The sequence below is a fragment of the Perognathus longimembris genome, chromosome 1 (assembly GCF_023159225.1).
Source record: "Perognathus longimembris pacificus isolate PPM17 chromosome 1, ASM2315922v1, whole genome shotgun sequence".
Classification (NCBI taxonomy): Eukaryota; Metazoa; Chordata; class Mammalia; order Rodentia; family Heteromyidae; genus Perognathus; species Perognathus longimembris.
Genome location: NC_063161.1, coordinates 48,938,311 through 48,961,797, shown reverse-complemented (window position 1 = coordinate 48,961,797; position 23,487 = coordinate 48,938,311). Strand labels below are relative to the sequence as shown.

The following is a 23,487-nucleotide window of genomic DNA, read 5'->3' as shown; positions in this document are numbered from 1 at the left end:
AATGTGCTCGAAAGAAAAAAAACGTTAAAATATATCTATATAATAATTTTTGGTCATTTGTCTTATGTCCAGCTATGAATGTAGATTTTGTGTCCCGACAGCCTGTTCCTGGTCCAAGTACTTTGTATTGTATACGTGAGTCCATAATAAAAAAAAAAGGAGAAAAATATTGAAGCTAGAATGACTTTTTTTTCTCTCACAACTCTTCTCCCCATTCTTTGCTCTCTCCTCCTCATCTCTTCCCCCCAATAGTCTGGAAAAGCTCTTCACTGACCTGCTTTGGGGTAGTGAAACTTCTGTGGAGGGCTGGGCTAGGAGGGCAGGTGCCAGGGAAGGGGAAGGGGGGGTGAAGAGGAGAAGAATGAGGACTCGTCAATTGATAGGGAGGACTATGCACATAGGAAATATTGGCTCCAAATAAAATGGGTTCATAGGTTCTAGAAACCCAATGGGAGAAAGACCAATTCATTCACCTTTCCTCTTCAGCTCTGGACTGGGCCCACACAAAGAATCAGCCCCTTCTCCTCCTAGGGCTATGGCTTTTTCTGATGGAGAGGAGGCAGTGGGGCTCTTTCTCATCTTCACGTGTCCCTGTGTCCAGCACCCAGCACCTGGCAGTGGAATGGTAAACAGGACAGGGGGGAGTGTGAAGATCCTGGCAGCTGAGCTGTCACAGGAGGGCTAGGCTGGAAGATGTTGAAAGACCAAAGACACTGTGTGTGTGTGTGTGTGTGTGTGTGTGTGTGTGTGTGTGTGTGTGTGTGTATGCAGGGGTATGAAGAAGCTTTGGCACAGGGGAGAGGGGAAATGGGTGAGCTGGAAGATCAAGGGGCCTGTATTCACATCCTGGAATTCAAATTCAGACAGCACTGGGCTATCCCTGCCACGCGGTCCTCTCCACTCCAGCCTCTGCTCTAACTGTTTCACCTTGACAATTGAGCAGCTTGTCCAATCCTCCCTCAATGTGGGCCATGGGTGGTGTGGGGGGGGGGATGGACCAATTGAGTGGACATTCCTCCATAGCAGGATGGGGATTCCACTGGGTTCTGTTCCCTAAAATATGGAGTTGAAGGTTCAGGGAACTAGGGGTAAAGAGATCTCTCTGGAGGGTCCTAGACAGAGAAATCTGTTTATGTCAATAGGATTCTGGTCAAATAATCCCAAATTCCAGAGATACAAGTCTTCTGACTCAGCTAAGAGAGAAGAGGAAAGGGGAGGGAATGGAGTCGTCTGGTCTTCAAAACCAGACCCCCAAAGACTGAAATATTTTTGAAGTTAGATTCTCTCTCTCTCTCTCTCTCTCTCTCTCTCTCTCTCTCTCTCTCTCTCTCTCTCTCTCTATCTATCTATCTATCTCTCCTAGGCCCAAGGCAAATTATTGTTCAGTGTGTTTCACCAGGGGTCCCCAATCTCTGGCTCCTACGGAAAGTGACACAGAATTTGGTCAGAGGGTTTGCCTCCATAGGGAACGCCGGCCTTACATTTACAGAGAGGATGTGGGTTCGAAGTACAAGCAGCCGTTGGCCGGGGACAGCTTTGAGCAGGGGCGCCAGGGAAATCTATCCTGGGGAAAGTAAGGTCTTGTTGCCAGTTGAGGTGCCAGCCCAGGTAGCCACTTTTACTTTAGGAGACACACCCGTTACTGCCCTGGAGGACCCTAACAGTAGGGCAATTCGCTCGGACTTCAGGCCTTACCACCAGCGTCCCCTTCAAACTCCTAGGGACTGCTTCTGTACCTTTCATTTGTGCTATTAATAATAATTAAAAAAAAATCTGGCCCAGTAGCTGAGTGGGATGAAGCCATCCTTCAGTGGCTCTAAAGGGCCTCGTCGCTTACTCCCCTCACCAAATGTCCCCATTCATCCCTGGCCCTGCCCAGCCCTGTCCGTGGCCCCGAGCCCGACGCGTCTCGGGGCGGGGTGTGTCTTGGCGCCCGGCTTCGATGGAAAAGTCGGAAATGTCGGGCGAAGGGAGGGTCAGACTGAAGGAGCCCCCCACCCCCCACCCCCCCGCCCACCCCCTCACGCAGCACCCGCTTCCCCACTCTTCCAGCCCCACCGCCTGTGTTTTCTCGTTTGCAAAGAAAAGGAGGTTAAAAACCCCGTTTTATGGGGGAGAATGTAATTGCGAGTGAGATGCGCTCTCTTCAGAAAAAATGCGTGTTCGCCAATGGCTCCTGCCGCCCCATTACTGAAATGGGTACCATTCGGCTGCCGCAGATAGGACTTTCTTCCATTCTTTACTTTTTTATTAGCCAATCAAAGTGGCTTCCGAAAGCTATTTGTGATTTGTGAAAAATAGTATCTTTCAGAATGCTGAGTGGAAGCATCTCGCTCATTTCGCCTTGAATTTATTATTCTAATCTGAGCCGTACAGACAGGATGATGCAGGCTATTAAGTTAGGGGGCAAATTCGTTTTCTCGGGATTAAAAAAATACATATTCTCAGCATTTTCTCTCTCCCCACACCTCATTTCAGAGGGCCAGGGAGGTGTACACCTTAGAGAAGTCTGGGGAGTGGGGTGGGTAGGGGATGCAGTGGTCCCCTGAAAGGCTCCTTGGGGAATCCTGGAATGGGAGGGTGGGGTGGCCTTCCGCGACTCGCCATCCCCAAACGAAGTACCCCGGCCCTTTGCCTGGAGGCTGGGAAAGTTGCCCCTAACCCCAATTAGAGGGAACTCAGGACAGACCGTGCCACAGACTAGAAGAAAAAAATTTCCGGTGAGCAGCCCGCAGCGCTGTCCCATTCTGCCCGCTGCCCATTGTGAAAAGCCGGGCCAGCGCTTCCTCGTCGTAATTTTTAACTACCTGTTATAAAATTTATGGGTGGGTTTGTAAAAGAAACGAGGTCTCTGCATCCGGCTGAGGGAACTGCTTTGCTTACTGTGGAGGAAGTTTGAGGAGGGGGTGAGGGGTCCTTGGTTGGCTGGGGTGGGGGGCACCCAACCATTGAGCTTCCTTCGCCAGCTCTGTGCGGCAGAACCAAGGGGAGAGCCTGGGGGCCCCCAGATCTCTAGCGATTGGGGAAGAGAATGGCTGGGGTATAGCCCTTTGGCAAATAGTCTCTATAGAGGAATTTATTCCGGCTCCCTAGAATCAATCCACTCCCCACCAAAATTAGGGTTTTGGAAAAATGAGGTGTTCAGAATTTTACTGCAGAAGGTAGAAGTCAGGGTAAAGTGTTCTTTTCTTTCTTTCTTTCTTTTCTTTCTTACTTTCTTTCTTTCTTTTCTTTCTTTCTTTCTTTCTTTCTTTCTTTCTTTCCAGAGAGCCTATGAAGCCCAGTGTTCTTGCCCCAAACACCAAAAGAGGACATAATAATAGTAATAATGATGATGATGATGATGATAATAACAACAATAATAATGGTAGGTGGGTGTGAGCAACTTGGACCTATGAGAACTAAAAGATTTAAAAACTGTCTTGCATCTCAAAGAAAGAAAGAAAGAAGTGGAGATCGCCATCTCGGGCCTCCATTTTTTTTAAATGCTAAAACAAATGTAAGTTGGCCACGAAAAAGTAGGAATTTAAGGGGATCTGAAGCCAGGGATGGTCTTGGTTATTCTGCCCAAGAAAGGGACCACCTGGGGATGCCGGTGGCCCCTTTGAAGAGGGTCCTAGGGGCTGCATCTTTATTTCACCCCTCTGGCTGCCTCCACAGGATTGCTCTGGGCTGGTCCAGCCTTTGCTTTTTAGACTAGGATAGGCTTGGTTGGGTGGTGGTCAATGGCCTAAGACTTTCATTCTTTCCTGTCTGGGGTGCAATGGGGGGGGGGGGTTACCCTCGTAGAGAAGATGTTTTCTTCCTAGAAAAAAGAGAGAGAGATAAGCATAGGAGGGTGTTCATTTTCAGTCCCTTTCCCTCACCAGCCTTCACAGCCCCCAAGGCTACAAATCTTTGCAAAGCTTCAATTCCCTCAGATCCATCCTTATTATCTCCATTTATTAAGAAAAGTACTTAACATTCGGTATGAGGAAGAAGAGGCAGCCAACCCCCAGCATCGGATCCCTGCCTTCTTTCCTCCCTGGATCTCTTTTCTATGCCTTCCGCGGGGGCTCGGAGCAGACGGCCCGTGGGGAGTGGGCGGTGGGTGGGGGTGGGATGGGGGTCGCGAGGATGCTCCCTTTCTGAGAGAATTGGGTAAACATGGCGACCGCGGCGCCCATTTGCACACGCTACACAAATGCATCGCATTCCCGGTTGTTTGCAGAAAATTTACAGCTGAGTAATAAAAGTTTACGATCGACTCACAAGTTGGATTGGCCACAAGAAGTCATGTGGATTCCATCCATGAACGTGAACTTTTTATTGTGGTTTGTCCGTTCGGAGCGCTCCGCAGAGCAGTCCTCCCTGTAAGAGCCTAACCATTGCCAGGGAAACCTGCGCTGGGCGCTCCCTTCATTACTAGTAATTTTTTTATTAATCTAATTAATAATTATTTTCCCCTATTTAATTTTTTTCCCTCCTCCCAGGTGGAGTTGCTGGAAGCTGGGGGGACTTGGGGAGAGTGGGGTGGGAGGGGAGAGGCTGGAGTTGAGAGCACCTCACCCTCTCTCTTGCCCGACCCTCGGGCCCCCGAGGGGCAGAAGGAATGCAGGGGTAGGAGTTGAGATCGAGAACTGCGGTTGCCTCCACCCCTCCACCCCTCCCATCTCCCAGACTCTCCCTTCTGCCCCCTTCCTGCAACTCTCCTGGATTTTATTTGGCTTTTTGATTATCGTGACTATTTTTTTAATTTTAAAATTTATACAAAATATATTGTATGTGTGGAGCTGAGACAGGCTCGGCAGCGGCACAGAGGAAAGACAGAGAGTGGGAGAGAGAGAGAGAGGCAGAGAGAAAGAGAGAGAGAGAGGGAGAGAGGGAGAGTGACAGCAGCGCCCGGTAAGTGTTTCCTTATTGGTTCAAATATGTAACTAATGGTCCGTAGCTGGGTGGCGGTTTCAAGATAAGGACAGCAATGACTTGTCTTGCTTAGAGGGAAGAGGTGAGAGGGTGGGCACGGGGGGTGATTATGGGGAGGAAGAAATGGGGGCGGGGAGGAATAGGGTTAACTGAATACTGGTGACTGGGAGTGGGGCCAATGTGTTGTCCTGATGTCACAGAGCACCGCAGTTGGAGGCGAAGGGGGCCTAGAGGACTTGGCCCACGGGGTGCAAGCCCCAGGTTTAGGGCAAGGGCCTTCTGCTGGATGCCCGCGGTGTCTGTAGTACCTGCTTTATTTATTACGGAGTCCTCCTCGTCTTAGCTAATGAGGCTGGGGCGGAGGGGACGCGGAAGCTCAAACCCCAGAGCACGAGAAAAAACCTGTAGGCTGGGCCCGTGGCCCCTAGAGCAACGTCAGCCCCGCAACCCCCAAACAAACTTTCCAGCGCCCCCTCCCAGTCTGGCAGCCCCCTCCCTCCCAGAGAGTGAGTCTGTGAAGCTCACACATGCGCAGTGCGAGCTCAGGGCAGGGCTCACGGAGCAGGAAGCGAGCGCAGCTAGCCGGGCGGCGGGGCCTGTTAATTGGCAATTAGGGGGGAGGCTGGTGGCTGGTGCGCGTCAGCCGAGGGGGGAGAGCGTCTGCCCACCCCCTGTTCCCGCCCCCACCCTAGAGGATGGAAGGGTGGGAGGTGCCCTGCACTGCGGGCACGGGGGGGGGGGGGAGGGATGCAGTATGCAAAAGCCATTTTGTGTTCGAAGAGGCCTAGCCGCTTTCCCTTTCTGGGCCTGACGTCTCCCCCCCCCCCCCCACAACAACCCCCAACCGCGGCCACTCCACCCGCGATGCCCACGGACCCGCTGCCTCTGCCTCTGCCTCGCGTGGTTGTTCTTAGGCTAGGACCTGCCCTGTCTGCGCAGAGATGGGAATGACAGAGGCCCGGGGCTGGGCGGGGACAGGCCCGGGCCTGGCTTGGCAAGGCCGCCTGGGTGCCGGGGAGGGCCGCCAGCTGTTGCGGGAGGGGGCGTCGGGGAGGGACGGTGGGTTCCTGCGGTAGGGGCGTCAGAATAGGGTGGCCGCGAGAGTCCTGGGCGCACAGGATCTCGCTAATAATTGGTGCTAATGGCGTGCTGTATAGGTCTAACCTGACACATATGGTTTCATAACACAGTGGCTTAATTTCTTCCAAATGTACGTGGTCCTGACTGTGTTGCAGTTTGATATATGACCCCCGCCCTGCTCCCCCCCCCCCCGCCTGGGGGCAATCTTTTATGTGTGATTTTTTTTGTGTTTTATAAAGAGCCATACCGCACATGCAAATGCTTACACACCCAAGCAGTTACACCACAGAGCTGGGGAGGGGAACAGATCCTCCATAAGGTCGGAGGAACTAGGGGTGGGGGGAGATCGGACTCACCTTCCATCCAAATCAATGACACCCCCCCCCCCCCCCCCCCCCCCGCCTGGCATTCCCAGAGAGAGGCGCCACCGGGATTCTGAGCCAAGCCCTGTGGGGGGAGGGGAGCGCGCCTCGATTTCCTGTTTAAGCCCTGACCCTCGTCGTCGTCGTCTTCGTCGTCGTTCAGGGAGGGGTAGAGTGGTGGAGAAAATCTGGCTTTATCAAATTGTTTGGTTTTTTTTTTTTTAATACCGTTCGTCTGCATTCAAATCAAACCCCTTGGGCCCCTTGAGCACTGATGGTGAATCCTCGCTCCCCTCCCCCAACAACCCCCTTCGCTTCCTCTCCTGCCCCCCTAAAATTTCCCTTTCTCAGTCGGCATAAAGGCCTCAGAGGTATTCTCCCGGGGGAAGAAATGGCATTTTCTCTCCCCCTCCTACCCCACCCCCAATAGGACTAGTGTGTCGGCTGAGGCGTCTGCCGAGGGGCTAATTTCGCGTTCCTTGTTTACGATCGGGGAAAAAGCGCTTGGCTCTCCCCAAATGGGCCCAGCTCGCCGCCTGCTCCGGCTGCAGCGCGCTCTCCGGCTGCCCAGGCTGGGCCTGAGAGCTGACGCCCTGAGGAACCAGGCCACGGCTGGCTCGGTCCAGAGTCTGTGGGGACCTGAAAGGGACAAGGGGAGAACGGTGGGACAGTGGAGGGGCCCCGAGAGGCCCGAAAATGGGAGCCTTTCTCCTGGCATAATGTGGGAACCGCCGACCGGTGAGGCCTCTATTTCTCTCTTTCGCCTTTATTTTGTCTGCCCCCTCCCTCCCACCCCAGTGGATGACCTCCCTGAATTGGGGGGGGGGGGGCGCACAGGTCTTCTTTGTTCTTCTTTGAAAGAAAACCATTTCCGCAGAGGGGCTATTCAGGCCAGTAGGATTCACCTGGAATATTAGAGGGGGCCCCCTCCCATTGGAGGGGCGGGCCTGGGAGAAGCCAGGGGTATTTCTCTAGGCCTACAAGGGTTGAACTTAATGTGCTAACAGCCTGATATCGTGATATGGGGTGCTAGTGTGCAAGGTTATTAGTTAACTGCACCATTCTGAGGTGTCCTTATATGTTATTTTAAAATCAATTTCCTGTCCCTTTCTTGCTAGTATTATGCAGGCCCAGCACCTTACCCTGTGCCCTTCACCCCCCAGCCCCTCCTTGGGAGACAGAGAGACACTGAGGAAGAAGGGCATCAGTGCCTGGCCCTAGTTTTCCAATCTAGCCAGGGTATAAAGCCCCCTTCTGCTTCCCAGTTACTTTCTATCTGCCCGCCCTGACCCCATTGGCTCTTTAACAGGAGCTCAAGAGGAGCCACCAGTGGCAACCCTACAGCCCAAATTCTCTGTAGATGTGATCCTCACTACAGGGGAGCTCTTCTGTGATTATCTAATAATAGCCAGAGTGGCCCAGAATAGAATTTGGCTCAAGGATTCTGCACTTCCAAGGGCTAAGGCTGGACAGACATTGAATCTGTGAATTAAGGCCTGGGAACTTTCCCCAATCCCAGGGCCCCAGCATTCCCCCCAACTGAGCCCACCCTTTTGGTACTCTCTGGTCTGCCCCTGAAGGGGTTTTGTCAGCCCTAGGATGGGATCTGCTGTGTTTCATGCAAGGGTTCCTAGTCATGGAGAAATGGGCAGAGCAAAGCCATTCTCTCTTTGGTCTGACAGTTGTGATCCTCACAGAGAATGTGACCTTGGTTGGAAAAGACGACCTTGTTGGGTCGGCTGTTCTGTTCTGAAACCAGGCTTGGTGGCTTTATACATTTATTTTATATACAGGTTCAAATGTACAGGCTCGAGACTTATGTAGGAATATAGAGAGACTCATATTTCCTTGTGGTTAATTGTGTATTACCATGGCTATATATGTTCAAACACCATTTTATGTGCATGTGAAATTTTGTTAACCCTCATTGGAGGAGAATGAGGCACTCAGGAGGCCTCAGTGCTGCTCTACTGGAAATATATGTGTGTGCTGAAATCGGAATATGCGGGTTCCAGTACCAATGGATGCCACAAGGGCTTTCTAGGGTCATAATGCTTTTGCTGTCTAAGCCGCCTGGCTGAAAAATACTAAACCCCTCTGCCTTCCCTCCTTGCCTCTTTCGAGAAGCTTCCAACATGCCCAACTATCTCACAAGGTGATTTTTGTCATCTTGAAAGTAAGGTCTATGGGTTCTTTTTGTGGATGTTGTAGGCCTGTACGCAGTTCTAAGCAGCTAGGGTTGGGCCACGGTGTTACAAGTCTCCCGGGGGGGTTTCAAAAGGATTAGAGTGGTTAATAAGGTGGCCTCCAGGCAGTGGTTTGGGGTGGCTACCAGCCAAGGAATTTGGAAAGGTTGGTGCAGAAGGCAAGCCAGAAGGAGTGGGTTGCTGCTGTTCAACCCACACCAGAGTTGCCTGTGTCTGTAGGCACAGATTGGGAGCTATATGAGGTTCTCCAAATACTCAAATCTGGTTTCTGGTGGGACTGTATTTTAATTGTGTCTGATACCTGAGCCAGGGTGAGGCCAGGATAAGAGAGAAGGGTGGTGGCCGTCACTCTGGAGTCAAAGCTGGGCCTGGAGCCCTGAGTGTGGGCCGCTGCTGGGATTGCATTGACCTCCTTTCACAGATTTTCTTACTTCTCCGGTCACCAAAAGTCCAAGCAGAGGGCAAATACAAATGAGGATCGTTACGGGGCTGTTGGGGGTTCCTGCTGCTGACAAGACTCTCACGTTCCTCGTTCCTCTTGGAATCGCGTGTCCAGACTTGCTTCAGCGTGAGGCCCTGGCGCTTTCTTCCAAGTTTTTTCCACCATCACTTAGCGTGACCTCAAGCTTTTAGGTCTCAGTCACCTAGGGTGCTGAGGTGATAATACTGCAGGATCATGCCCCCTTTTCAGACCACGGACTCTGCCACTGTGGGGGCCGGGCCCCGGCATCCACCCCTGTTTATTGTGTCTGTGAGTTGTTTACTTGTTTTGTCTGCTGCCACCCTGCGTCAGAAACCCGCCAAACCAGCAAATTCGCCTAGGAGAACAAAGTGCGGAGCTATCTCGAACTCCCTCCCTTTTCCCACCCCCTCACGCTCCCCGGTTCTCCCCTTACCAAGGGGAGGAAGCAGAAATCGTCCCAAAATAGGGCAGCTGTTTATAGGGTAGAGGAATTACAGTGATACCATAAACCTCCCGGAGTCCTGGAAGAAGAGACTTAAGGGCAGCCTTCCTCTTGCTTCCAGCTTTTCTTCCTTCCCTCTGGGAACCGCTTGGGTAAGGGGGGGGGGGAGCAATAGTCACTGAAAAATATTGAGCCCCCTCCTCACCCCACCCCTCTATTCCTTTCTGGAGGAGTTTCCCTGAAACTCAGATGGTTGGGTTGTTCACTGGGATAATGTTGGCAGATTCATTACGCATGTGCCTCTCCCCCTTCGCTCTCTTCAGCGCCCCAAAACAGCAGTGAATTTAAGCAAATCCTACAAAATTAAATTGTCCCTTCTTTAAAGATGTTATAAATCTCCAATCCCGTCAGGTGTAGAGTCTGAGACCGCCGTTTGCCTCTAATTTTGCTCCTGGCTATCAAACCTAAAAGAGTATCTTCTAAGTAATATTCTTGTTTCTGAAATTAGTTCTCCCCCTCCCCGTCCCTCTCCCTCTTTTTTTTTTTTTTTGCCAGCATGGATTCAATGGTTCTTTCAATCCACAAACAATAAAGGACAAAATTATTTATAGAGAAGTGAGGACGATGTTTCATTGTTGGCTTGTAGATCCAGAATAAAATATTTTATTTTCTAGCAGGAAAAATTAGATCAAGGGAAGAAAAAGAAAAAGAAAGGAGATGGGTTGGGGGAGAAGTCAGGCATCTACACATAAAACTCTTGCAGTACATAACTTTAATGACATCCACAATTTCCGTATCATAACCCACCATGACGTCATAAATGCCAAGCCCTTCAATTTTACAATTCTCATAAACCTCAAAATGACTCCAATCAATGCTCTATGATCAGGAGTCTAAGATATAGTTGAGGATCCTAGCACAGAGCACTAACCCCCTCTTGCCCCTCTTTCCTCATCTGACACTCTCCTGAGGCCTTGGTCTATGTCTTAAAATTAAATGTTCTAGATTTCATTTTTCCTCTTGAGCCAGGTAGGGCTACTTGCTTTGTCCTTCTAAAATATTCCTAGGCTTCTGAACTCCCTTTCCATTCTCAATGGACATGAGATGCAGCTGATATTTAGCTGTTTGGGATAATGGTGGGAGACTTGAAGGCCAGGTCCCCAAAAGCTAGAAGTGATTTTTTTTTTTTTCAGGAGGAGCTGGAAGGGGCCCCAGGGCTCAGTGTGTATCACACTGTGGAAAGCCAGCCAGGCCAATGTGATGGCTTCTATCTGCTGATGGTAGCAGCAATAGGTAGAGAGCCAGTAAAGAAAGGTCAGGCAGAAATCCGGAATGAGAGGAAATATGACATGAATTAGCAGAGCCCCCTCCATATACCTTTCTTTTCCACTGAATTGCAGTAAAGCGACAGCAGCTACACAGTACAGTCTCACAACCTCTTCTTAGCTTAAAAGAGGAGTCAGCAGTGAGGGCCTCCGAGGAGGTGTCTGGGCCAGTTCTAAGCAGCTGGACATGCCCCATCTGGTCCCTTCTTCCTCCCCTCCTCTTCCTGCCAACCCCCAACTCCTTTCAGCTGGCAACCTGAGCCCTGTCCCCAAATATCAGCACCCACAAACGGTAATTATTTCCTGGTTGGGTGCATCAAATTTCACTTTCCTCCTAGGGTCTCTAAGTCTGAACTTTAAAAGGGGGAGTGTTTCTCTTTTTTTGCAAGGGTGTGTATGAAAAACTGGCAGCCCTGTGGGTGAGCCAGACTTCCGTGGTGTCCCCAAACAGACTGGCTCCTGTGTTCAGGTATCTTTGGTAGCCAGTGAAGCTCTTTACAATCCTTTTGCTCCAAGAGTTCCATGGAGATCAAAGGAGCTTGTAGACAAAATACCAGGCATTTGGAGCAGGGTTCATTTATAATTTTAAATGAAAAAGATCGAATTTTATTCCAGTGGAGTTAGCTGAACAGTCACCCCAGTACAGCAAAGCCTTAACCAAATAGTGTGATTGTGAGGGGAGCTGAGCAATTATTGAAACTCGGCTTTCTCTCTAAGAGGGATTTCAACCCCTGCCCTGTGGCACAAAAGGGGCTGATGGGGTAACTTTTCTTTTTGGTCTCTGGAACAAGAATTAGGGGTGGTGCCAAGACAGAGTTAGCTAACTGTAGTGGCTTCCAAGTCACCAAGCACCCAAGTGGAGGGACTTAAGAGTCTTATGGCTCTAGTGTTGGGGTGCCTGTTTAGCGCCGGAGGTTCAGTTGGTGGCGCAGCCTGCAGCCAGGAAAAGAGTGTGTATGTTTGTGTTGGGAGTGAGTTGAGGGATCTAGGGAGACAGAGACTGACAGAATACAAAATAAGGAAGACTTTTGGAAAATATAGTCCCCCACATAAAATTCCAGATCTCATCAGGCTCAAAATGCCTCTCCCCATAAAGCAGGCAAGGCGAGGCCTGCCCATGAACCTCTTCCAGGCCAGGATCTGCTTCCCCTCACCCTTTACTGAGTTCAGAGCCACAGGGACCCCCAGTCTTGCCCTGCCCCACGACAGGGCTAGACTGAAGTAGAAACTTTTAACGTGTACCCAAGTGCTCAGCTCCCCTGGAACCCTTCACCTTGGGGACTCCAGGCTGGTGACTGCACCCCACTCAGTTCCAAGACACAGGCAGTAAATTCCTCTCCTAGTAATTAGTATTTATGAAAAGCATGTGTTTTGGATTGGGGTGAAGGGACTGGAGCAGCTTGGTCACTTTCTCCCTTTATTCCTTTGCTACATTTTTCCCCTTAAATTCTCTCTCTCTCTCTCTCTCTCTCTCTCTCTCTCTCTCTCTCTCTCTCTCTCTCTCTCTGTGCGTGTTGTTTTTTTAAATCCACGAATGACAGCAAAAATCTACTCTTGACACCAAGTCCCCCTCCAAATGTCTAATTCAGAAGGCCGAAGGGCAGACCGGAGCCTCTCCGAGACTTGCGGGCCTGATGGGGTTGTGTGTGCTCTGATTTCTCTAGGCTTGTTTTTATAGAAACAAAGAATGAGTTCACTCCCTCCTTCCTGAGACTTGTGCATATTTACAGAGCTCAACTGCAGTTTTAATAAAACATCTGTTCTTGCTTCTGCTGATGAGTTTCCATAATTGTTTTCAGACAAATTTAACAGGAAAATATAAATATATTTAGAAAAAGCCAAGTCCCAGCTCTCCCTTTCCTCCAGCATATATAGCCATTCTTTTGCCAAAAAAAATTAGATTAACACAAAATGAGGAAAAGGAAAATAAAAGCCAATGGAGGGAAGATGGAGCTCATCTGACCTGTTTCTCCCCCCTTGCAGCGAATCCTTCTAGTAAATTTCAGCTGCATAATTAAAGATCTAACTAAAAGAAGGCAGCTTCTTTCCTTAGGAACAGAAGGAGATGGAGGAGAGTGTGCTGGAAATTAATTTTTGCCAAAAGTCTTTAAGCAGTGAGGGGATTTATTTGTACTTCTGCTTCCCCTTCTCTCCCCCTGCCAGCATTTCTGCTTTTTCCCCTCAGCAGCTGGTTTCTGTTCATTATAAATCGGCGAGACCTTTCAGTCTTTGCCCTCTGTTTAGGGACGTAATAAAACACTTAACTTTCCCCAGCCTGAGACTTACATTCTGCTCCTCAGGTCGCCCACCCCCAAGCCCACTGACTTTAGGCCCCCAAAGAGACTCTCCCCAACTTTTAGGGCCCCTTTCCTCTTCAGATCTATTTGAGGAGGGGTCGGTAGAAACTTAGGCCACCTTGCTGGAAGGGCTGTAGCACATGCTTTTCCTAAAATCTCCCTCTTTCTTTCAAGGTCCCTCCCTCCCCTCACTCACTCATAAAAGAGATTTGAAAATACATAGAAAATCAGCACCTATTGAAAGCAAAGCCTCATTAAGACATCCTATCTTCCATCATTCAATTTGTTGTACATTGCAACAATTTAATATCTCGAAGGAAATATCACTGACATGATTTATCCCTTCAGCAATCTTGCTCTGCAATAAGGGGAGAATTTCCTCTTTCTTCCGGCTTCCCCTACTTGTTACATTGCTACCCTCAGGGGCAGAAAGGAGGCTGGGAACTTTGAAAGAGGCTACTTGTGTCCAGGGGTGCACTGACTTGTTCCCTACCTCAGCCCCAGGCTACCCCCTCGCCCTGGTCTTCTCTCTCCCTACCTTCTTGCCCTCCAGGGGGACTGGAGCCCCAGCCAGCTGTGGGAATCCTCTGCCCAGGCATGCCATGATCCAGGACAGCTGGATCGAGAGCAGAAAGGAGCTCACATTGGTGTCTATATTTGTACCTGCAATGTGTCCCCCAAATGAAATTATTCTTAAATTTTCTTTCTTGATGGAAGCCCACTCCTCTATTCTTTCACCTTTATCTCTTTAGGATGAATAGTCCTAAAGGAGGAACCTTTATAATTATAGAGATCTTTTCCTCTACCCTTTTAAATACCAACCAATGCCCCTCCTTTCTGAAGGATGGGGGCTGGATTTTTAAAAGCCAACACAAATTGTCTGGCAGGAAGACGCTTCAGCCCCCTAACGAGGTTCATGTGTTAACTAACACGTTGTCTGCACCAGCTCCTACACACTGTCTGCTTTTGGGTTGGAAACTTTATTTTCCCCCCTAGCGACACTCCAGGGAAACCTTAACGTTACAGAAGATGAATAAACGAGTTTTTTCCCAGCGTAGTCCCGTTTATGGCTTTATTGCTACCCATTGATTACTCCGCTTTGTTACACAGAAGGAAAAGATCATAAAATCCGGCGACATCCGGGTTCTTGTTATAGCCAGTCTCCCCCACCCCCCAAAATAGTATATGTGGGGAAAATATGAGCTTTCACTATTCTCTACACACACCCCACTGCCCCCCTTTGTCAACTCAAGGCATTTTCTGTGTATGTTGCGACATCAAATTAAGTTTGGATGAATCAGGAGAGAAATCTCCATCTGCACACCTTCCACTGCTTCAGTTAGCCCACTGCAGCTTCCTCTAAGCTTCCACACAGCTGCCTCTTCCTAACAGCCCCTCTCTCATTTTCTTCCAGCCATAAGATGAGGGGTGGGGAGTGTGTGTAGGATAGAGGCTGTTCAGAGTGCAGAGATGACTGACACTTGGGCAAAAGAGCTCCCCAACAGTCCTTTACTAGAGTCTTCAAGCCTGAAAACTCAGGTCCAGGGGCGCCTCCCCTGGCGGGGCAGTGAATCCAGCTGGGGCAGGGGGCTTCTGCCCTGTACAGGGGTGTGAGCTTGCTGGAGCTAACTGTCCACTAAAATACCACCAGTTTTCTCCTTCTGCCTGGAACCTACATGAAATACCCCACTGGCCCTGGCTAGCTCCAAATCATAAATTCTCACCAACATAAACAGGAGTTGATGTCTCTAGAACGACTCCGTTTGCTTTCTTTCTTCTCTCTCTCACTCTCTTTCTCTTCTTCTTTTTCTCCCTTACCTATACCACTTTTTATACATTTTCCCTTTTAGGTAAAAGTTGTTGTAAGTGTTTCCCTCAAAGGGGGGACCTGGGGAGGAGGCAGAAGGAGGCTAGAAGGCAGGGGAGAGCAGCTGTATTCCTCCTCTGCCCACTTCAACTCTGCTACTGTACCCTGAAATCTCACCCTCAACCTTTAGATCCAGTTGCTCCCTACATCCCCTCTACATAAAGGTTCTTTAGCTCTGCTCTTCTTCCTGTGGGCTTTATTCATTTTCTTTTTCTTTTGATTTTTTTTCTTTTAGTGTTGGGGGGGGGTATGCTGGTTTAGTGGTTTAGTGGCAGAGACTTCCTTCCTTCTTCAAACCAGGATGTCTTGTAGAATTGTAAGAACCCCCTTGAATTGGGAAGGAGTTTCTTTCATGAAGCAATCAGAATGCAATTTAAATAGGGGCAGATTTTTAATGGGATAAAATAGAAAATACAGAAAATTCTCTGGCCCTGGCCACAGCACAGCAAAGTTAGCTGGGGCTGAGCAATTTCTTGAAAGTACTTCTCTCCTTTCCCTGGACTCCAAGGCCCTGCTTGTGGATATGTACCCTCCTTCACCCCAACCAGTTCCATTATATATATGTATGTATGTATATGTATATATTTTTAACAAGAAATCCAAGTCTTACTTTCAAAGCATACACACTTAGTCTCAACTAGGGAATCAACAGAAGCAGAAGCGATTTTTTTCCCCCTTCTTGACATCTGGCTTGCGATTGGCTGGAAGGGGGTCAGCTGACTTTGTCATTTTGTCTGTCCTGGATTGGAGCCGTCCCTATAACCATCTAGTTCCGACTACAAACTGGAGACAGAAATAAATATTAAAGAAATCATAGCCCGACCAGGTAAAGGCAAAGGGATGAATTCCTACTTCACTAACCCTTCCTTATCCTGCCACCTCGCCGGGGGCCAGGAAGTCCTTCCCAACGTCGCCCTCAATTCCACCGCCTATGATCCTGTGAGGCATTTCTCGACCTATGGAGCAGCCGTTGCCCAGAACCGGATCTACTCGACTCCCTTTTATTCGCCACAGGAGAATGTCGTATTCAGTTCCAGCCGGGGGCCGTATGACTATGGATCTAATTCCTTTTACCAGGAGAAAGACATGCTTTCAAACTGCAGACAAAACACCTTAGGACATAACACACAGACCTCAATCGCTCAGGATTTTAGTTCTGAGCAGGGCAGGACTGCGCCCCAGGACCAGAAAGCCAGTATCCAGATTTACCCCTGGATGCAGCGAATGAATTCGCACAGTGGTGAGTTTTACAGCTCCAAGATATAAATTAAATAAACTGAACTGGCTTTATGACCGGCTTCCCTAGAAGAACGGGCGGAGAGAGTTTTTTATGGCCCCATAAAAACAATCACGCTCTCGTCTCCTCGCCGACGCCGAGACAGGGCCCCCTCTTCTGCCCCCTCTGCTCGCCTCCCGCGCTGGCTCACAGGGGCCTGGCCCCCTCGGCCTCTGACGGATTGGAGGGCTCCAAGGCGAGCTGAGGGGGGCAGGAACAGGGCAGGGGCTGAGGGGAGGGGGCACAGGCAGGGGAGCCCCCCAAAGTCGAGTTAGGCTGAAGAGAAGGGAGGGGAGGGAGAGAGAGAAGGTAGAGAAGTGGGGGAGAACTTTCCAAAGAGCTGGGGTGCTTAGTAAAGTGGGGGAAACCCAGTCCTTAGAGAAATGGGGGGGGACCTTGTCCCCATTATTTGAGTTTTTTTTTTTTAATCACCTTTTAGATGGTCAGCTCGCTGCCTGGGTTGTGTGTGTTTTTTCTTTTTTTTTTTTTTTGCCCCGCCCCACCCACCCACCTTTCTTTGGGACACACATCTCCCACCCTATGGGAGCGCCGCATGGAGTGGGGTCCTGGCTGTACCCCCCAGTGGGGGTGGGGCAGAGCACAAGGGAGAAGGCTAGAACCCCCCGGAGGGGGGCCCACGAGCTGGCCGGCCAAGTTGAGAGAGGGTCAGGACTTTCTCTGCTAGGCGAAATGGTGTGCGGAAGGCGCCTTGCTGATTGCTTTGAGTATGTTTTGTGCCTGGATCTCTAGGGGTCGGTTACGGAGCGGACCGGAGGCGCGGCCGCCAGATCTACTCGCGGTACCAGACCCTGGAACTGGAGAAGGAATTTCACTTCAATCGCTACCTAACACGGCGCCGGCGCATCGAGATCGCCAACGCGCTCTGCCTGACCGAACGACAGATCAAAATCTGGTTCCAGAACCGCCGGATGAAGTGGAAAAAAGAATCTAATCTCACGTCCACGCTCTCGGGGGGCGGCGGAGGGGCTGCGGCTGACAGCCTGGGTGGAAAGGAAGAAAAGCGGGAAGAGACAGAAGAGGAGAAGCAGAAAGAGTGACCAAGATTATCCTTGCCACCCCCTTCTCTCCTTCTCCCCAGCTCACCCCAACTCCCTCCCTCCCCCCATCACACACTCTGTATTTATCACTGGCACAATGGATATGTTTTGACTTCCTGAAACAAAATTAGGGAGTCAGACGTGGACCTGAAAAATCAGCTCTGGACCCCCTCCTTCCCTTCCTTGCACAACTCCTCTTGCGCCTCCTCCTAGCTCCCTCGCTAGCTCCGGTCCCCCCCCCCCTCCCCCGGCTTGTCTGCAGGCCCTTTCCCAGCCCAGGCCTTGGGGGCTCCGTCCCTGAACCTCGCTTCAAACTCCACAGATTTCTCTCCAAATGAAGATCTGTCCCCTCTCAACACTCCCTGGATGCCTCCCCCCTCCATCCCCGAGCAGAGAAGCTGGCTTCTGGGCCCGGGGCCTCCATTCTGGGGCCTCAAGGCCTGGCCTGGTGAGCCGGGGAGGGCAGGAGGCCCAAGGAGGGGGGCCCCTTGGCCCCTCCCAGTCACCCCCCAGGGCCTCCCCTATAACCTTTATCCGGTCCCCCTTTACCCCAGCAAATGCCCAGCCCAGGCAAATTGTATTTAAAAGATTCCTGGGGGTCATTATGGCATATTACAAACTGTGACCGTTTCTGTGTGAATATTTTTAGCTGTATTTGTGGTCTCTGTATTTATATTTATGTTTAGCACCGTCAGTGTTCCGATCTCATTTTAAAAAAGGGGAAAAAAAAGAGTGAAAAAATCACCAAGAAAAAAAAAAGAAGAAAAAAAGTGAATGACGTTTGTTTAGCCAGTAGGAGAAAATAAATAAATAAATCCCTTCGTGTTACCCTCCTGTATAAATCCGATCTCTGGATCCGTTCTCGAATATTTAATAAAATTGATATTATTTTTAAAAGTTTACATCTGCATTTCTGTTCATTCGTTCCCCCGCCGGCCTGGAGCAAGGCTCCCAAAGCTCTCGCGTCTGCCCGCCGCCAGCAATCCTCAGTACTCTGCACCCGCCTTTCCCTGGAACCCGGCACCGCGCTGGGCCTTGGGGGTCGCTCTAGCGGGCTGGGAAGTCTCTCTCGGGGTTCCTAACACCAAGCCAAGCACACCCTGGGGGAAAAAACAAGCCTCTTAGGTTTTCGTTGGGGGCGGGGGAAAACCCGGTGTAGTCGGGTTGTGTGCTCCAAGCCTCACGCAGGCCTTTTCTTCCTGCCTGTGATCGCCTGGAATCGTCAGCTTCTGAACCCTGAGCCCCGAAAGGCCAGGAAAACAGCACCACCGAGGCACCAGAGTCACCCCCGCCCACTCCCAGGGGCATGGGGAAGGGGACTCTCAGGCAGACCGGCGAGCCCCCAGCGCCAGGCCGGCTATTGCGAAACGTCGCGGAGGCGGAGAGCGGAGGGGACTCCGAAGATCGCCGTCCTTCCGCAGGGATTGAGCGATTCAAGGACATCTCGAAAGAGAAAGCCTGGAAACTGAGCTCTCGCCTGCGCTGGGACTCCTAACGTGGCCAAGACGGAATTCCTTCTTCCTTCCTTACAACCCCAGCCAGTTTGGTTCCTTCCTTTTTTTTCCCCCCTCCCCAAATCTGGTAGATGAAGGGCCCAGCAGGACTCTGACCATTTCTCACTTCCAGCCCTCTCTCTCCAAGTTCCTCTAGAGAAACCTGAGTGGGCCAAAGGGACAAGGAGTGAGGTGGGGATCTCCCTAAGGGAGGAAAAAAAAAAAAAATCCTGCCAGAATTTTCCAGACTCTCAGAGCCCCACCACTGCCCCTGCCAGTGCTTCTATCAGCAAAGAGTGGGGGGGGGGGGGGAGGCTTTTCCTGGTAGAGGCAATGATTTCCTGGGGAGAGGCAAGCAGGAAAGAGTAAACTTTGGAGCTAGGAAAAGAAGGCTTAAAGAGTTGTGGAGACCCTGGCCTAGAACTGCAAAGATTGTCCTAGAGCCCAGCCTACCCACCCACTCCCCCAGCCCTATCATCTCTATGCCTCTAAGAGCTCCAGAATTGTTTTCCTGTGGGCCTTTGGATTTTGGTTCCTAGAAAGCCTAATCCAGCAGCCTCCCCCACCCAAAGGGTACAAACAAGGCCTTTCCCTCTGCATTGCTCATAGTATTCTGCCCTCAGGTAGCATCTATTTCACATCTAAAATATCTGACATCTTTCCCACTTGAGGATCTCTCTCTCTCTCTCTCTCTCTCTCTCTCTCTCTCTCTCACACACACACACACACACAAACACACACAGTATTACAGAGCAGTCCTCCAGCCCATTGTGTCTGCATGCACACATGCACGCACACTCCCCCCCTCACTTGCCCCACTGACACTTAAATGAGGGGCTGGCATGGTGAGGTCTATTCAGCTCCACTTGGCTCCTCATCTCCAAACACATCCTAGAGAGCCCTCAGCATTCTCAACCACATGACCTCCTCCCTGTCTAGTTCTGTCCACCCAAGTTCGGACCTTCCTGTCTAGTTCTGTCCATTCACTTGAGCAGCCTGTCTACCTCTCCAGAAGTTGAAGTCCACTTTCCCACATGGATAGACACCTCTTCAGAAGCATTGGGTCCTTGAGGTTTCCCAGCCGACAGACCTTGGCCTTTGGTTTGGAAAACCAGAGATAAGCCTTGTTGGTTCTCCAGCCTGGGGAGGAGCTACCCTGCCTAAATTCCCTATCCTCTGTCATTTTTTTTTGAAGTTTGAAAGGCTCTGAAGGCTAAGAGGACAGGACAAACCATTACCCAAAGTACTTCAGTGCGTCCTAAATAGGGCCTTGCCCCTCCTCCCCCCCTCCAAATTTCAATAGAATTAGAAAAGCCAGCTCAAGGGTTTGTTTCAGCAACAACCAGATTCTCTCTACAGGATAGAAAAATCCAGCCGCCTGATGGCGAACCGCAACATCAGGATGCAATTCGTCCAAGTAGGCACCAGGTGTCGCTGTGGACTCGTTATCCCAGCTACCCCCCAATTCCAAGAACCATTTTTTTTTTTCCTCCCCCTTCCTTCTCTTTTTCTCTCACTCCCTCTCCCCCTTGGTTGGGCTTTGCCAACATATCAAGATGCGTTTCGCCGGCTTCCATCACTAACCTCCCGGAGGTCATCAAGCCAAATTTATGAGTGGCCGCTCAAGTCACGTGACTCTATTTAAGGCTCCCTTATTTGGGAAGAGCGCATAGGATAAAGAAAGAGATATCTCCACCTATAAATTGTGCACTTTGGAGAACAAAAAAACCCCCTCAACTTCAAAGAGTCACAAATCACCCTTAATCAAAAAGGGTGCAGAAATTTTTTTTGGGCCCTCCCCGCCATGAGCTCCTACGTAGCCAATTCATTCTATAAGCAGAGCCCCAATATCCCTGCCTATAACATGCAAACTTGTGGGAACTATGGATCGGCCTCAGAGGTGCAGGCATCCAGGTACTGCTACGGCGGATTGGACTTAAGCATCACTTTCCCACCGCCTGCGCCTTCCAACTCTCTCCACGGGGTAGACATGGCTGCCAACCCCCGGGCTCACCCCGACCGCCCCGCCTGCAGCGCCGCAGCCGCTCCGGGACACGCTCTGGGCAGAGACGAAGCGGCTCCTCTGAACCCCGGGATGTACAGTCAGAAGGCGGCTCGCCCAGCGCTGGAGGAGCGAGCTAAGAGCAGTGGGGAGATCAAAGAGGAACAGGCGCAGACAGGGCAGCCCGCCGGACTGAGCCAGCCACCGGCCCCGCCACAGATTTACCCGTGGATGACCAAACTGCACATGAGCCACGGTAAACTTTAGGACTTCATTTTGCGCGCTCGGGTCCGCCTGGGTTTTATAGGCCATGCGGGGCAAATAAAGAAAAAAAAACCTGCGGCCATAAATTTTACGATCCAGGCATCAATGGCTCGTAAAACTGTCCACTAAAAGGCTTAGAGGCTGTGTGCGCCCAAATTTACGACGACATAATTGGATCATAGGAACAAAACGTGTATAAAAGGCAATATTCAATTTTTTGGGGGGGAGAGAAGAGAGAGAGGGAGGGAGGGAGTTAAAAAAATAGAGGGATTTGAAGGGTGAGGAGAGAGGGGCTCCAGAACGGGGATCCCCCCCGCGGCACCCTCCCTCCCTCCCCTGCGGAGCCGGCTCGGCCGGTGCTCCGAGCTCCGGAGGATTCCAGCGACTCAGGGAGGGGCGGGAGGGGGGTCCCCGGTGCTCGGATCTCGAGGGTGCTTATTGTTCGGTCCGAGCCTGGGTCTCCCTCTTCCCCCCACCCCCACTCAGCCCCCTCCGGCTTGCTGAGTGAAGGCTGCCGTGGAAAGTTTCCTGCCTCGGCGGAGGCGCCTCTCCGGGGCTAGGCTGGGTGGGCCCCGCTGGCCTGCGGCCCTCTGGGCCTGTCTCATGGCTCTAGCTTCCTTTCCCCTCTGGGCTGCGGGTGGATGGGAGGAACTGGGGCTCGGGTGGGATGTTGGGGGTGCTGCACGCTATTCACCCCTTCCTGGCATTGTGTGTGTTTGGGGGGGGATTTATGTTCCAGAGACGGACGGCAAGCGTTCCCGAACCAGTTACACGCGCTACCAGACTCTGGAACTCGAGAAAGAATTCCACTTTAACCGCTACCTCACTCGCCGCAGGCGTATAGAGATCGCCAACAACCTGTGTCTCAACGAGAGACAGATCAAGATCTGGTTCCAGAACCGCAGGATGAAGTGGAAGAAAGATTCCAAAATGAAAAGCAAAGAGGCTCTTTGAGGCAACAGGAAGGAAGGCCCGCAGAGAGAACCCCCAACCCCTAACCCCCAAGTCGGCTTTTGGTCCCTGCGCCTTTCCTTTTCGATTTTCCTTTTTCTGTGTTTTGGAGGTAGAGGCTGGAGCCGTGGCTCCTGGGCCTCACAGACAAAAAGCGCTTTTTTTTTTTTTCTCTCTCCCTTGGCATTCTGTATCCCCGCTGACCCAGGGTTCCCACGGGGCTGCCCGCACTGTCCATCTCTCGTCCACTCAACTGGGTACTCGGCGGGGCCCAGAGCATGTGCTGCAGGACTTGCCCCGAGGTCTGCCTGGCACCAGAGCTGGTACCGAGCGAACCTCAGCCTCATCCGCCTTCTCTGGCTCCCAGCCCTGGTCTGCCCGCCAGAGTTAAGGTGGGTCAGGTCAGCCACAGGCCCTTCCCAACCTCACCCTCTCCTTTGTTCCTGGCTAGGAGGACCAGGCAGCTGCAGCCTGGTGAAAGAGTGGTTGTGCTTGGCAGAGTCTATGGCCTGATTTAGGGGTACTTCCTTATAGTAACTGAAATCCTTCTTCACTTATTAAGAATTTGCATATGAAAGGGGGATGTGAGTGAACTTGGGCCTAGGGCCCAGGAGTTTGCCCGATGCTAGCTTAACCTTCTTCTCATCCCCCCCCCCCCAAAAAAAAGCCCAGGGAACCTCCCCAGCCCCAGCCTGCTGCATGCCCTCTCAGGTTCTCAGCTCCAGCCTACTAGCTAGTTCGACTATTGGGGTTTCCTGCCATTGGACCCCAGCAAATGGTTCTTGAGGCTCCTTGCTATCCCATACTTGCTGCCATGACTTTCTTGCCCTCCTGACCCATTGCTGTTGCCCAACTATTTATTGACTCCTAGTCTTTCCTGAAACTATATTTTGTCATATCAAATAAAAGAGAGAACAGGACTAAAAGATACAGTGGCTCCTGTCTGTTCAGGGCACATAGCATGGTAAACGGTGTCTAAGTGGGAAGTGAGGTTGGAGGAGAAGATCCACGGACTCTAAGATTTCTTTTTTAAAAAATTGAGGTACTTCTTTAGGCAGTGAAAATTTGTTCTTTTCCTGATTTCTTAGCTCTAAAATGGGGGGCTTTTGAGGGCAAAGAAGAGCACCTGGGCCTCCTGTACAGCTTTTCCCATGCCGTGGCAATCTAAGGCATTCAGGCCTGGGCACATTTGCTGACTGAATGTAAAGCTTCTAGACTGGCAGTGGGTCCACTCTATGCCAGAGCTAATGTGCAGGGGCCAGTAGCTCCGCCATGCTCAGATTCAGGCCTTTCAGTGTTCTGAAGATCCTGTCTGGAGCAAAGTGGTCTCTGAAGGGCCTTACTGGACATAGGAGGGTGACCTCTCAATCTAGGGATACCCTGCTTGGTGAAGAGGTGCTGGGGAAGTTGGCTGAGGTGTGCTTCAGCTTTCTCATAACCTGTGAAAGAAGGACGCTGGAGGTGCAGTTGCACTGTGCACCTGCCTGCTAGAAAA

General features: G+C 51.0%; 3 protein-coding genes and 1 long non-coding RNA gene across 6 annotated transcripts in view; 3 read left to right on the top strand and 1 right to left on the bottom strand.

Annotated features, from left to right (window-relative positions):
* Positions 1 to 23,487, top strand: part of Hoxc10 (homeobox C10) — a 68,574-nt gene that overhangs the window by 28,221 nt on the left and 16,866 nt on the right. The gene's annotated exons all lie outside the window — the stretch shown is intronic.
* LOC125363847 lies at positions 2 to 19,872 on the bottom strand. Its single transcript, XR_007213364.1, has 4 exons — positions 19,862 to 19,872; positions 12,193 to 12,199; positions 10,326 to 10,338; positions 2 to 1,322 (listed from the first exon to the last, which is right to left on the bottom strand). It is a non-coding gene; the product is annotated as an uncharacterized LOC125363847 (long non-coding RNA).
* Positions 4,753 to 18,179, top strand: Hoxc6 (homeobox C6). 2 transcript variants are annotated; one of them, XM_048363125.1, is made up of 3 exons: positions 4,753 to 4,884; positions 15,843 to 16,188; positions 16,975 to 18,179. In XM_048363125.1, exons 2-3 carry the CDS (start codon positions 16,035 to 16,037, stop codon positions 17,280 to 17,282), a joined length of 462 nt encoding a protein of 153 aa, XP_048219082.1. In that variant the 5' UTR covers positions 4,753 to 4,884; positions 15,843 to 16,034; the 3' UTR covers positions 17,283 to 18,179. The 2 variants fall into 2 exon arrangements, with proteins under 2 accessions (XP_048219082.1, XP_048219071.1); XM_048363114.1 differs by lacking the exon at positions 4,753 to 4,884 and having other exon boundaries at positions 12,305 to 16,188.
* Hoxc5 (homeobox C5) lies at positions 19,512 to 23,020 on the top strand. The gene is made up of 2 exons (XM_048363135.1): positions 19,512 to 21,033; positions 21,781 to 23,020. The coding sequence occupies exons 1-2, from the start codon at positions 20,580 to 20,582 to the stop codon at positions 21,993 to 21,995; spliced, it is 669 nt and encodes a 222-aa protein (XP_048219092.1). The 5' UTR covers positions 19,512 to 20,579; the 3' UTR covers positions 21,996 to 23,020.